General features: G+C 44.3%; 1 protein-coding gene across 1 annotated transcript; it reads right to left on the minus strand.

Moving 5' to 3' along the window:
• Window positions 1-202: 202 nt before the first annotated feature.
• Window positions 203-9,230, minus strand: LOC309532285 (pulmonary surfactant-associated protein D-like). Its single transcript, XM_082222514.1, has 5 exons — window positions 9,180-9,230; window positions 8,100-8,258; window positions 6,961-7,068; window positions 4,735-4,818; window positions 203-1,930 (listed from the first exon to the last, which is right to left on the minus strand). The coding sequence occupies exons 2-5, from the start codon at window positions 8,254-8,256 to the stop codon at window positions 1,554-1,556; spliced, it is 726 nt and encodes a 241-aa protein (XP_082078640.1). The 5' UTR covers window positions 8,257-8,258; window positions 9,180-9,230; the 3' UTR covers window positions 203-1,553.
• Window positions 9,231-12,511: the final 3,281 nt, after the last annotated feature.

Below are 12,511 nucleotides of genomic sequence, written 5' to 3' on the forward strand. Positions count from 1 at the left end.
TGAAGAAAAGTCCAGATGAAGCAAGAACTATCTGGGGAAACTGCCAATATATCATTGAAGTTGCTATTTGTCAAAGCAAATATCCCCCCCCTCGTTTTTAAAGCACAGCATTACACAACAGTGTTGCAACATAATATGGCTTTGGCTGCTACTAAAAAGACAAGTTTCACTTGATTCAGAACTAAATCAAACAAACCAAAGGTATTTCTGTATATCTTTTATTTTAATCTTGCACACTCTTTTGTTAACTTATACAGGGAAACCCGGTTGGAAAGGATGGGACTCGACAGCGCCATCTGGTGCCATAGTGTTATATCGCATATACAACGCATATAAAACACTTTTTTTACCAATCTAGCTGAGTCCTTAGTTTGCAAGTTTTATTCTGCACCCACTACTTCAATTTTGGTAGAATTTGAGCACGAAGGCACGAAGTTGGCAAAAGTCAACTTTCCCTGCATCTGAAGTAGTAAAATAGTTACCACTTCATGGGGTCATTTAAAAAAAAATCCTCCATCCTTTCTTTTTAAAAATCCATACAAGTAGAAAACGAGAACATTAGGGAGAAGGCAAAGTGGGTGGTACCTGCTTAGCACAGTTTTTGCAATGTTGTGAGTCACATTAGTGCAAATGTATAGATACATTTTTGCCAACTGGTAGTCTCAAGTGCCCCCAATTTTCCAGGGACGGTCCCAGATTACAGAAGCTGTCCTGGTTTCTGATTTGATCCCAGAATATCCTGCTTCTCTTTAGGAGTTCCCTATTTTCATTGGAGTAATGTTGAAAGGTATGTAGTCTTCGATGGTGTTGGGGAAGGATTTCTGTAACAGTGAACACAGTGACACCAGCTCTCCCAGTGCCAGGTTTTCTGCTACTGCCTGTGTGGCTATTTGTGCCACATATTTAAAGTAACAAAAATCAAATGAGAAGAAGCAGAGGTGCGCGGCTCTGCGCGTGTAGGACACTGTATTGCACACACCTGCATAAGTGCACATTTGAAATATCCCTGGGGGAAATACAAAAGAAAAATGTTGTTCCATAACAACTGGAACAATAATGAGGGGACGTTGGTGAAGTACCCGAGATTTCAGAAAGTGAAAGGCCAGGAAATGGTGGAAATCAATGCCAAAAATGGAGGAGGGACAGAAAGATTTCCCAACTGATTCTGCAGGTTAAGTCACTCCCAGTGTTCAGATGTCATAAATCAGGTTAGGAAAAAACAATACTGGAATAAACAAGTGGAAATCGCAGATGGAATGAGCAAGTGGAAATGCACGGGTTTGCTATTGCGTTGTGTGAATTCAGAGTGAGCAAGATGGTACTGTAATGAGCAAACAGGCTAGTGTGGGTTGTGTCTCTTGAAATGCCTGAGTTGCGTAAAAAGAGGACTATTTCAAAATACAGACAGAGTGGAGGAGATGGTTTCTTGCTTTGTACAGGAACTGGGAGCCAGTAGATAGTCCCCATTCCCTAACAGGTTTCACACTAGATATTCCCAAATACGATCAGAGATCTTGCATATCTTCCGACTGGGCAGAAGTTGGCAGCCAAGATTAAAACTCGCACACTATTAACCGTCTTTCTGTGCAGGACTTGTCATTCCACTTGCCATCCTGAAATATTTCAATGCAGTCCTCCTTCCCGCCAGCATTGTTTGGCTCTTCGCTTGCCCAGTTGGTGTAATTGACTTCATTGCCGTCCAGGTGGGCAAACGTGCCTTCTGACTGCAAGTCGTTCATTCCCAGATAAGCTGCCTTGTTGTGACGAGCAACTATTTGCTGGACGGCTGCGTTCTCCGCAGAATACCTTGGAGAGGCAAGCAGACCACCGGCCTGAAAGCAGGTCGCTTTGGCTGCCTCAAAGCTGCCTTGGGAGCCGTCGGTTTTGAATAGCTTCTCACCAACACTTCGGCCATTTGGGAATAAATGAGCTAGAGGAATAGAGAATCAGTTACAGCTGCATTAAGTTTTGGCTTTGTTGAATGGTACTTGATTAGTTATTCCTCCTCCTTGTAGTGCAAGGCAGTCTGGGAAGGTTGTACAAACGGAAGCTCTAGGTTGGGCTCTAGATTAAGCAAAAGATGCTATGACCCCTGCAGTGGCGTAGCATGGGTTGTCAGCACCCGGGGCAAGGCAAGTAGTTTGCGCCCCGTAACCCGTGGATTTGCGCCCCCTAACCCATGGATTTGCGCCCCCTAACCCTAACCCCCAGATGTTGCGCCCGGTGCGGCCGGCCCCCCCTGCACCCCACACGCTATGCCACTGGACCCCTGATCCTTTTAAGAGGATATAGCAGGGATTGCACTTGGGGTCTTCTGCAATGAGAAGCAATGAGAAGGTATGGTCTGATCCCTTTACTGGAAAAGGATTAAACACACCCTTCTTCCACACCAACTTGCATCTTGCAAGTTGAAAGAATCACAGAACTTGATGGAAAATGTATTTTGAGCTTACATTTTAGCTAGCTAATGGGTGGCACTCTCTACCACTTTTGTTGATTCATGCTGATGCTTAGTTTATTAAGATGAAGTTTGGGTAGTGTCTTTTAGTTTGAACCTTACGAGTTCACATTGATATTTAAGTAATCTTTAGTGTGGGGACTTATCAGAGTGCACTGTCTCTCTCCTGGTTTGAAATGCCCTTAGGAAATGTAAACCACTGTTGTTAGAACAGCTGCTAAACCTGCTGTGACTTTAACTATATAATTATGTACAAATATGAATGGGAATCAGGTTTGTCATAAATCATACAATTAATGCTTTGGTCATATGAAGCTTAGCAGTTCTTCCCGTGTCTAATCCCCACGTCCAAAGTCAGAATCAGGTTTAACTCAAAGCTAGCAAATCAGAACTAACAACCTTATTAGCAATGTAAAGCCAACATAGTTACCATTTTAGGCAGTAGGGGCCCTCCCTCAGTTGGCAGTTCAACTTTCAAATAAAGTAAAGTAACACCACAGTGAAGAATTTGTTAGCAGCTGTGTGTTTGCTGTGGCATGACAGACAGTACATTCAACTGTCCAGACCCACCTTCAGGGCTGTTTTAGATACAGTCAGTAGTAGGGCCGGATTTAGGTTTGATGAGGCCCTAAGCTACTGAAGGTAATGGGACCTTTTATATGTTCAGCTGTCCTTTGTCAACAACAAATTGTCACTGTTTTTTTGTGCTGAATATATGCTATATGGTAATTTATGGACCTAATAGATATCTAAAGCCATTTGTACATAACAAAATACCGCATTTTTTGCCCTATAGGACGCACCAGCCCATAGTACGCACCTAGTTTTCAGGGGGGGAAATCAAGGAAAAAAATATGATTCCCCCCCCCGCAGCTCTGGGAGCAGCGGACAGGCTGCACGCAGCCTGTGCGCTACTCCAAGACCTTCTCCCTGCTTTTGCGGGAGGTGGCGGAATTCCCCCACCTCCCGCAAAAGCCCACAGGAGCCCCACGTGACTCCTGCAGGCTTTTCGACCAGGAGGGAGAAGGGACTGAAAGGGCCAGTCAGTCCCTTCTCGCTCCTCGGGGAAAAGCCCCCAAGAGCGGCGCACTCTTTAAAGGGTGCGTGGCTCCTGCGGGCTTTTCTAGGAGGTGGGGGAATTCCCCCACCTTCTAGAAAAGCCGCGGAGCCCCTTTAAAGAGCGCACAGTTTTTGCGGGCTTTTGCGGGAGGTGGGGGAATTCCCCCATCTCCCCCAAAAGCCCGCAAGAGGGAGAAGGGACTGACTCGGCCAGCCAGTCCCTTCTCCCTCCTTGGGGAAAAGCCCCCAAGAGCCGCTTGCTCTTTAAAGGGTGCGCGGCTCCTGCGGGCTTTTCTAGGAGGTGGGGGAATCCCCCCCCTCGTAGAAAAGCCAGCAGAAGCCGCGGAGCCCCTTTAAATAGCGCGCGGCTTTTGCCTGCTTTTGCAGGAGGTGGGGGAATTCCCCCACCTCCCGCAAAAGCCCAAAGGAGGGTTGGAGAGTAGCGGCAAGGCATCGCGCGCCTTCCCGCTGCCCCCCATCCTCTGGTGCTGGCGATGGGGGAAGCGCTGCTTCCCCCCACCGCCAGCCTCAAAGAGCAGACTCTCCTGGCTTCAGCGGAAGCAACGCGAAGCCTCTGGAGCACAGGCTTTGGAGGCTTCGCGTTGCTATCGCTGAAGCCAAGGAGTCTGCATTCGCCCCATAAGACGCACACACATTTCCCCTTCATTTTTGGAGGGGAAAAAGTGCGTCTTATAGGGCGAAAAATACAGTATGTATTTTATCAAAGTACTGTAATTGTTGAACTGAAATACAATTAAGAAGTTTATCTTACATTTTCGAAATGTACATCCAGTTTTTTTCCTTTTAATTTTTGGGGGGACCCCCAAGAGAGTGGGGCCCTAAGCTAGAGCTTGTTTAGCTTATAGTTAAATCCGGCACTGAGTAGGATCAGCTGAGCTTCCTTCCTAACAAACTAATCTATACAGAAGGAGATTGTTTTGCCCTTTTGGTTGGGGAACCTTCAGACAGGCAACCCTGCCCTTGCCACTTGAAGTGGTACAGTCCTGAGAAAGCTTACAATCTGTTGATTTTATAAATTATCTCTCAGAGCTTTAACTCCAAGAGCCAGAGCAGCTGGATTTAGGCTGCATCATCATATTGAAATCAACATGTAGGTCCCTCTGCAGGACACTTGATAGATAACTTCATGCATTTCGCAGAAAATGATATCTGATATCCACATTCTCCTTTATCGCTAGTCCACTCCATTTTCTCACCATTTTGGTTCCTGAGCATAGCGTTTCTCAGAGCCTCCACTTGTTCTTTCAAACGGGCCACTTCAGATTCCAGTTGCCGAAGTTCTAAATGATGTAACAATAAAGACAAAATTCTTAATATTGAGATGTAAAGCATATACTGAGAAAAGCATGACAATGAGAGGAACCACCTCTGTGATAAGCCACAAGTGCAACGTCAAAAACCTCTGGATTCTCCGCCCCTGCTTCTCAGTTTTTGAAAAAGTACTTTAATAAACACAGCAAGTAATGCAGTTCACAAGTCAAAGCTGCTGATTTAAAAACAAGTCAGTGACCCCCAGTTGTCTAACGAAACTATTTTTGCCTAGAGTCAGCTGGGCAGGAGAAGAAATTGTTTGGTTCACATTTTCATGCAAGCCTACCTGATTAACATCTCCAAAAACCACACACTAACCAAAACTGGAATCCTATCAATCAGCTGTCCCAGGGCTGCTGATTGAGGCCACCTCCACTAAATAATTTGTTCTCAGTAGGATTCTGGTTTCTCTTTATTCTATTTATTTAGTAAACTTTTCCAAAAACACTAATTGGAGTCAAAATTGAAGCAAAATGGGTACAATGGGTGAGTATGATCAGGCTTAAGTCAGCTCAATAAATAGATTCCAGTTTGTTTGTTTTTAAAAAGGACTATGGGAATGCAGTCCCGGCTGCTTTGTGCAAATGCTGCAAATCACCACCACCACCTATCAGGAACTTGGACCCACATATCTTGTTTGAGATGTGATTGTTCTCACCCTGATTGGGGCGCAGGTAAAGGATTTTGCCAATGTGGTTTCTCTAACAGCACTCTTATGGAAACATGATACTATATCAGGCATAGGCAAACTCGACCCTCCAGATGTTTTGGGACTACAACTTCCATCACCCTTAGCGAACAGGACCAGTGGTCAAGGATGATGGGAATTGTAGTCCCAAAACATCTGGAGGGCCGAGTTTGCCTATGCCTGTACTATATCCACCAAGTATGCTGTTATAGGAATGACATAGATGGAGGCATTTAGGAAGACTTCCTAATAGGTGTAGGACGAACTGCATCAGCAACTGAGTACCGTATTTTTTGCTCTATAACACACACCTGACCATAACACGCACATAGTTTTTAGAGGAGGAAAATATGCAGGCATGCCACCCGTAGGCATTCCCTCCATAACACACACAGACATTTCCCCTTACTTTTTAGGAGGAAAAAAGTGAGTGTTATGGTGCAAAAAATACGGTACCTATAGAGAGGGGAGTCTTAAACTACTGACATTATTGTTGTATAATGAGCAAAAAAGCCAACCATTATTCCAAACTGACTGGCATAAAGCCTATTGTGAGCATTTCTTGGTGACACTTGGGGAAATACAGTGTGGTCAAGTCTTGGAGCCCCTGACCATGGGAATGCTCCTTTTATAGGTTTACAAAATGTGTACACTTAGAATTTTTTGAAACTGAAACAACTAGGTGACCCTGGTCTACCTAGGTCTTTGTACTGACAACCCTCTTCTTTCAGTGACAGATGCTCTCTGTGGCGCAATGGGTCGGTGTGTCTGGCTGTTTACTGGGAAGGTTGGTGATTTGAGTCCACTCAGGGATTGCTGTGGGCAGGATCCCTGTATTGCAGGGGGTTGGACTAGATGACCCTTGGGGTCCCTTCCATCTCTACAATTCTGTTATGAGTTTATCAGATCAGGCTTTCCAGAGTCAGGTTTTTTGAAGAGTCATCAGGAAGTGGCATTTCCCCCTTTGGGTTGTTTTTGTTCTTTGGTCATTTGTTACTAGTTGGTTTAAATGTGCCCTCTTGTGGTATAATAGAGACATAACCAAAATAAATGTGCAGTTAGTTTAGAAGTGATGGATTTTCTCATCAGTTGTCACGGGGAAACGTCGCCACGAAGTGAGATCATTCTCTGTAATTATTTGTCAGAATAAACGTTCTACCTCACGGTGCAGATACAGCCACAGAAAAGGCAATGTTTGTTTGCTTTAGGTGAAATTATATCTTGATTTCAGCTGGCTGTAACTTTACTACTAACCTGGTGAAGGAAAGTGAAACCATTGAGATGATGCCTTGTACTTTGCAAATACTCTTACGTGAAAGCAGGTTGCATTCAGTGGTTGTCTCTTCAGTGCCCAGAATGATTTGTCCACCAGAGAAGAAAGATGGCAGATTAGCAGGTAGCTAATCTATGAATAGGCTCCTACCTCTTGCTCCATGGTCTCCCTTTGGTCCTCTTTCACCTACTAGACCCCGATCTCCTTTATCGCCTTGAGGCCCAGCTTTTCCTGGAGGTCCCTGAATTCCTTGAGGTCCTAGAAATCAAGGGATTAAATGAACAGCAAGAAACACGAGGAATAACAGGAAGGAAGAAAGAAATACGAATCCATGGTCAAGTTCTACAAGAACATCCGTAGCATGGACAAACATTTAGATGCCGATCAAACCTTGAGCGGCCGGCCCAATTCTGGTGGTGATGCGCTCATACTTCAGCATCAAATACAGAAATACTTGTTTTGAAAAGTTCTGACTAATGGCTAATGGCTTATTTTACACTGAGCCACGAAGCTCACCTCAGATTGCCTTATTGTAAGAATCGGCAGCCGTATCCCATCCCATCAGGGCTACCATTGATTCCCTAGATACCAAACCAAAGCCAAGAGTGGTATCCCCAAAAAAGTGACAATTAGGATAGCGTCAGGGGTGGCAGAAATGACAGGGTCCGGTTTGGAGACACACACGCAGTGGTAGCATCCCAATGCTGGTCACTTCGCTCCCTCCTCAGAATGTTTCCCAGTCGTGGTCCCTCCCCTCTTGCTCCAATTCTAAGGTGACGTGGGAGAGTACAAACGCAGGCAGGCAATGACCTGGAATTTAAAATGGCCGACTGCGCTGCAGAGCTCCACCAGGCGATGGGCCTTTTAAAGCAGTGCTGCCTAGTTGGGCAGGGCAGGGGCCAATGTCCAGATGGCCAGCAAGTTTCTGCCCTGGCGAAGCAGCCGTTGGCTGGGCTGCCACGGTCTTCAACTTTGATGGGTATCTGCCCCCATTCCCAGGGCATAGGGGCTGGTCAGTGTGTGAGGTGGGGTAAAGAGGCTGGAGTGCAAGGGGCCACAAATGTCGCCCCCGGGAAGGCGATGAGGAGCCATTGCTGACCAAGGTCCTTACTACAAAACAGTCCTCTTTTTGGGATTGAAGTTGTTGAGCATTTTTTAGGATTTTACCCCAGGAAATAAATTGCCACAGGGGCCGGATTAAACTGACCGGCGGGCCAGATTAGGCCCCCAAAACAGACTTTGGACATGCCTGCACTAAGCCCACCCCTGACAAGTCTTTGTAACTTTACCTTGATCACCCTTCTCTCCTGCTGGACCCGGCAATCCATTGCTCCCAGGCATTCCAAGAATGAAAGGGCACGTGTTGTCCTTGCCTGCAGTGGGGATTGTGCTTTGTGAGAATGCCACCGGCAAGATAAGGAAGCCAAAAGTCCAAAGGAATCCCATGCCTAGAAAGTTGATTTTAGAAGAATGCATGTATAGCCTTTTCAGCATGATCTATTGCCGTTTTTACAAAGAACAGTTCTAAAGTGATCCCAGTAAAACAGTTGTGTGAAATGATGATTCTGTTAGTCTTGAATGGAAAAAAATGTTATATGTAAGATATGATTTCAGGTACATTTGAGTCAATTGGCAAATGCAAATAAAGAGTAGTAACTGAACATATTTGAATAAAGGCTCAGGAAACGTGTATCAATAGTACCAACAGGAGGTTTTGTACACTGGATGCTCAACACGGCATAGCCTCCCTGTAAATTTTGCACACATGTTGCACAACATGGAGAGTTTCAACTAGGGATGGCCAATTCTGCATGTGTTCATTCATAAATCTGTTCCATCCCATTTCTACTTTAAGATGTTACTTTCTAAAAAAGAGATCACACACACACATACAACATTTTAAAATACTTCCTTCATCTCAACATATGGATTTGTAGTTGCATTTTATGCTAAAATACATGTTTTATAATCCATTGTGGTGAAAAAAATTAGCAAAACATATTATAAGAAATAAGTAATATTCCAAAATAACAATTACATAACAAATGCACCTGAACTATATAACCATGCACAATAACAGCAAATCTCAAGGGGGAGGGGCTAACTGGGGCTTTAACCCTTTGCCCCCAAATACGTTACCAATTTGGATCCTCTCACAGCTGTCATTTGTATTGAAAGGAAAACCTATATTGGTGTGAACAGGAGCTTTTCTAGTGCAAACAGCAAGCACAAACCTCTGATTTGGATGGGGACCATAGCGGGCCCCTCTAAAAGGCTAAAGCCCCCCTAACCAGTTTGTGATCTGAAACCGTCCCTGAAATTATTTGGTTTAGGAAGCCATTCACATTTGTGAATAGTGTTTCACCTACCTACGTTCTGATTTGCAGCAGTCTGAAACAGTTTAAGATAGAAACCCCCTTGCTCTGCTTGCTGAGATTCTAAAGCAGCCCTTCTCAAACCTGGGTTGCCAGGTGTTCCGAAAGTGTAACTCCCATCCTCTCTGACCACTGGCCATGCCAACTAGGAATGATGGGAGTTGTAGTCCAACAACATCTAGGGACCGACCCAAAGTTGAGAAGGGCTGTCCTAGAGGTTGCCCCAATACCTATAACTGAAGGTGCTGTGCACTGAACCTGTACTTATAACCTAATGTGCTTATATACAAAATTGGCTTTAAAATGTCGTAGGGAAAATGACTGTTGGGGGATCTTGAGGTGGGATTATGAAACTAATTGTGGTCAGAAAAATCTCAACCTTCTCTGAAAATAAAATTAGAAAATGAAAATAACAAGATATATAAATGATGAGGGAGTGCATTGGTTCAAAACCATATTAAAAAGATGTTATAGGTTCTGTTAGCAGAGGGAAGATGGAGCAACAGCTGCCAGGAAGATTTCTTCTCAGGCAAGTCATAGAAAACCCATCTTCAAATGAATTTATTATTATTTTTTGAAGAGGCACCCCTCCTGTGTGAGAGTTTTCTCAGGATAGGTTTAGTGGCCACAATTTTTATAAGTGCTTGTATTAATCATCCTTGACATTTAAAAGGTCTTGAAAAATATTTTAATCTAACCAATTAACCAACTAAGGCTGTACTCCTATACCAGTTACTTGGGAACAAACCCAATTGAATTGAATGAGGGTGAATTCTGAGTAGACCCGCATAGGGCTGCAGTGTAAATGTTGCAGCCCCAGTACACATGCAAATAATCTTTTATGTAAAGTATTTAAAATCCTGCCTTTCATCCATATGAAGACAACGACGTGGAACAACAAGGAAAACAAATATGTATTAGCACTAGAATTTTCAAGCAGATTAAGGCTGCTAAAAACAATTCACGGTAGAGCAGGTTAAACCAGTGGTGTAGCGTGGGTTGTCAGCACCCGGGGCAAGGCAAGTAATTTGCGCCCCCTAACCCATGGATTTGCGCCCCCTAACCTGTGGATTTGCGCCCCCTAACCCTAGCCCCCAGATGTTGCGCCCGGTGCGCCCGGCCCCCCTGCACCCCCCACGCTACGCCACTGGGTTAAACAATTAAGACTAAAACCCTTGCAAATATATCTTATTTATCTATTTATCTATGCACACACAGAGAGAGATTGTATTTTCATGTGGCATAGATATCTGCTTCCTCCATGTGCTTTGTTTATTGGCAATCTTTTTGTGGCTGGAATCTGGCCAAAGCAAAATTACATGGGAGTTCTTTTAAAATGAAGAATGTGCTCTCTCTCTCTCTCTCTCTCTCTCTCTCTCTAGTGTACAGGCACAGAAAAGGTTCCTGTTTTCAGGATCACACTTACCTTCTTCAAGTCCAAATTTTGTTTCAATATTGGTGGCACCCCAGCGTCCTCTGTGTTTATCTCTCAAGTGAGAATATTCTCTCTCTTTTTTCTTCTCCCACCCACTGTGTTTATCAGTTGAAATTCCATGGAGCAAGGTTCAAGTCCCCACCCACTCCAGACAACAGACAGTCTGGAGCTTCTACAATGTTAAGATAGGGTGGGTTTGGGGTCATCCCTCCCAAGTTTTTGACCTTTAAGAATACATTTTGCAGCGGCGTTTTGTTAAAAAAAATAACGTGCGATTCACATGTCATTCCATAAATCAATAAGATGATTGCAGTAGTGTAGTGTAGCCTAGTGTAGACTTTGGGGCGGGGCCCACCTCAGCATTGAAAAAGAGACAAGTTCATAGATGAGCTGAACAGAGGCAGCAAGTGTGGAGGTGGGCTGGATCACATACAGTAGTACCTCAGGTTAAGTAATTAATTCGTTCCGGAGGTCTGTTCTTAACCTGAAACTGTTCTTAACCTGAAGCACCACTTTAGCTAATGGGGTCTCCTGCTGTTGCCACCGCGCCGCTGGAGCACGATTTCTGTTCTCATCCTGAAGCAAAGTTCTTAACCCGAGGTACTATTTCTGGGTTAGCGGAGTCTGTAACCTGAAGCGTATGTAACCTGAAGCTTATGTAACCTGAGGTACCACTGTATTGGTAGCCAGCATGGTTCACGACCTGCTGTTCCTCAACCATTGTTTCATGTAGTTCTTTTGTTCCATTCACAGGAAAAACTATTGTAGTAGTGTGCCAGTAAATATTGCCTCTGAGAGTGATGAGTGCCTTTCTCACATCAATGAACCCCCAAGCACCTTTTTAAAATGCACTGTAGGAATGGGGCTTCAGAGGACTCATCTGAAGCTTGGCCATGTATTTTCATCCCCACCCACAGCACCATCCATGTTGTTCCCTGCCACGGGTCTTCATTTTGCTCTGAGTGCTTATGCCGGAGTGCCTCAGGAAGTGAGGTTTAGTGGCTCTTGCCTTGAGGTGGACAAGTGACCTAATGGTCACCCCAGGGATTTGATCTAGAACCTTCTCTGGTGGCTTCCATCTGACACGGCAGGTTTTCCACTGCTTGGCACATCCCCGTGCTGCCAGATGATGGCTGTTGTCTCTCGCACTTCTGCCAAGCAATCTTCCACCCACCTCTCCTGTATGGAGGCTAGGCTTCGGGTGGGGGAAAATTCATTGGCTTTGTTGAAATTACTTGATTTATATTTGCTCCACTTCAGACAGCAGAATCTGACACAACTGGTCACCAAGCAGCTCCAAGTTTTGATGGCAGCCCTAGTGAAGGAGGTTTAAGAACTGAAAGCAAATTTCCAGAAAATCACTTGATGCACCTTTTGCTTGACTCTACCATTTCAGTCCATGTGAAGGGGGATAGCACATGATGCTCCCCAACTAAAAATGCTCTTTTGCAAAGACAACAGTAGAAGTGGCTGGAAAGCACACAGGTAGTGTAATTTATTTTCTTAAGAAGGAACCACCACCACCACTTTATGAAAGGTGAATAAATCGTTTTGTTTTTTTTAAAGTTGTCATATTGGCCAGATTGCTAAAGTAGAATAAATTTTGTTCAGTATTTGAACTACATTTCCAGTCAATATTTGTTTTGGAGAAGGGCAAGTTAGCTTATCTTAAAACACCATCTAGAAACACAGTGAGAGATGTTTGATTTACTGTGGTCAAGGCTGTACAGCTTTTGCCTTGCAATCATACATGTATAACTTACTAACGATGCCCTAATATCAGAAGATTGTTCATGTGTTCAGAAGAAGACCCAAGCGTGTATAGTATGTCTCATGTTACAGCCTATAGTTGCAAAATATTTTCTCAACTGAGGTCATTTCCAAGTTACCT

The sequence above is a fragment of the Podarcis vaucheri genome, assembly GCF_965113315.1.
Source record: "Podarcis vaucheri genome assembly, chromosome: 5".
Taxonomy (NCBI): domain Eukaryota; kingdom Metazoa; phylum Chordata; class Lepidosauria; order Squamata; family Lacertidae; genus Podarcis; species Podarcis vaucheri.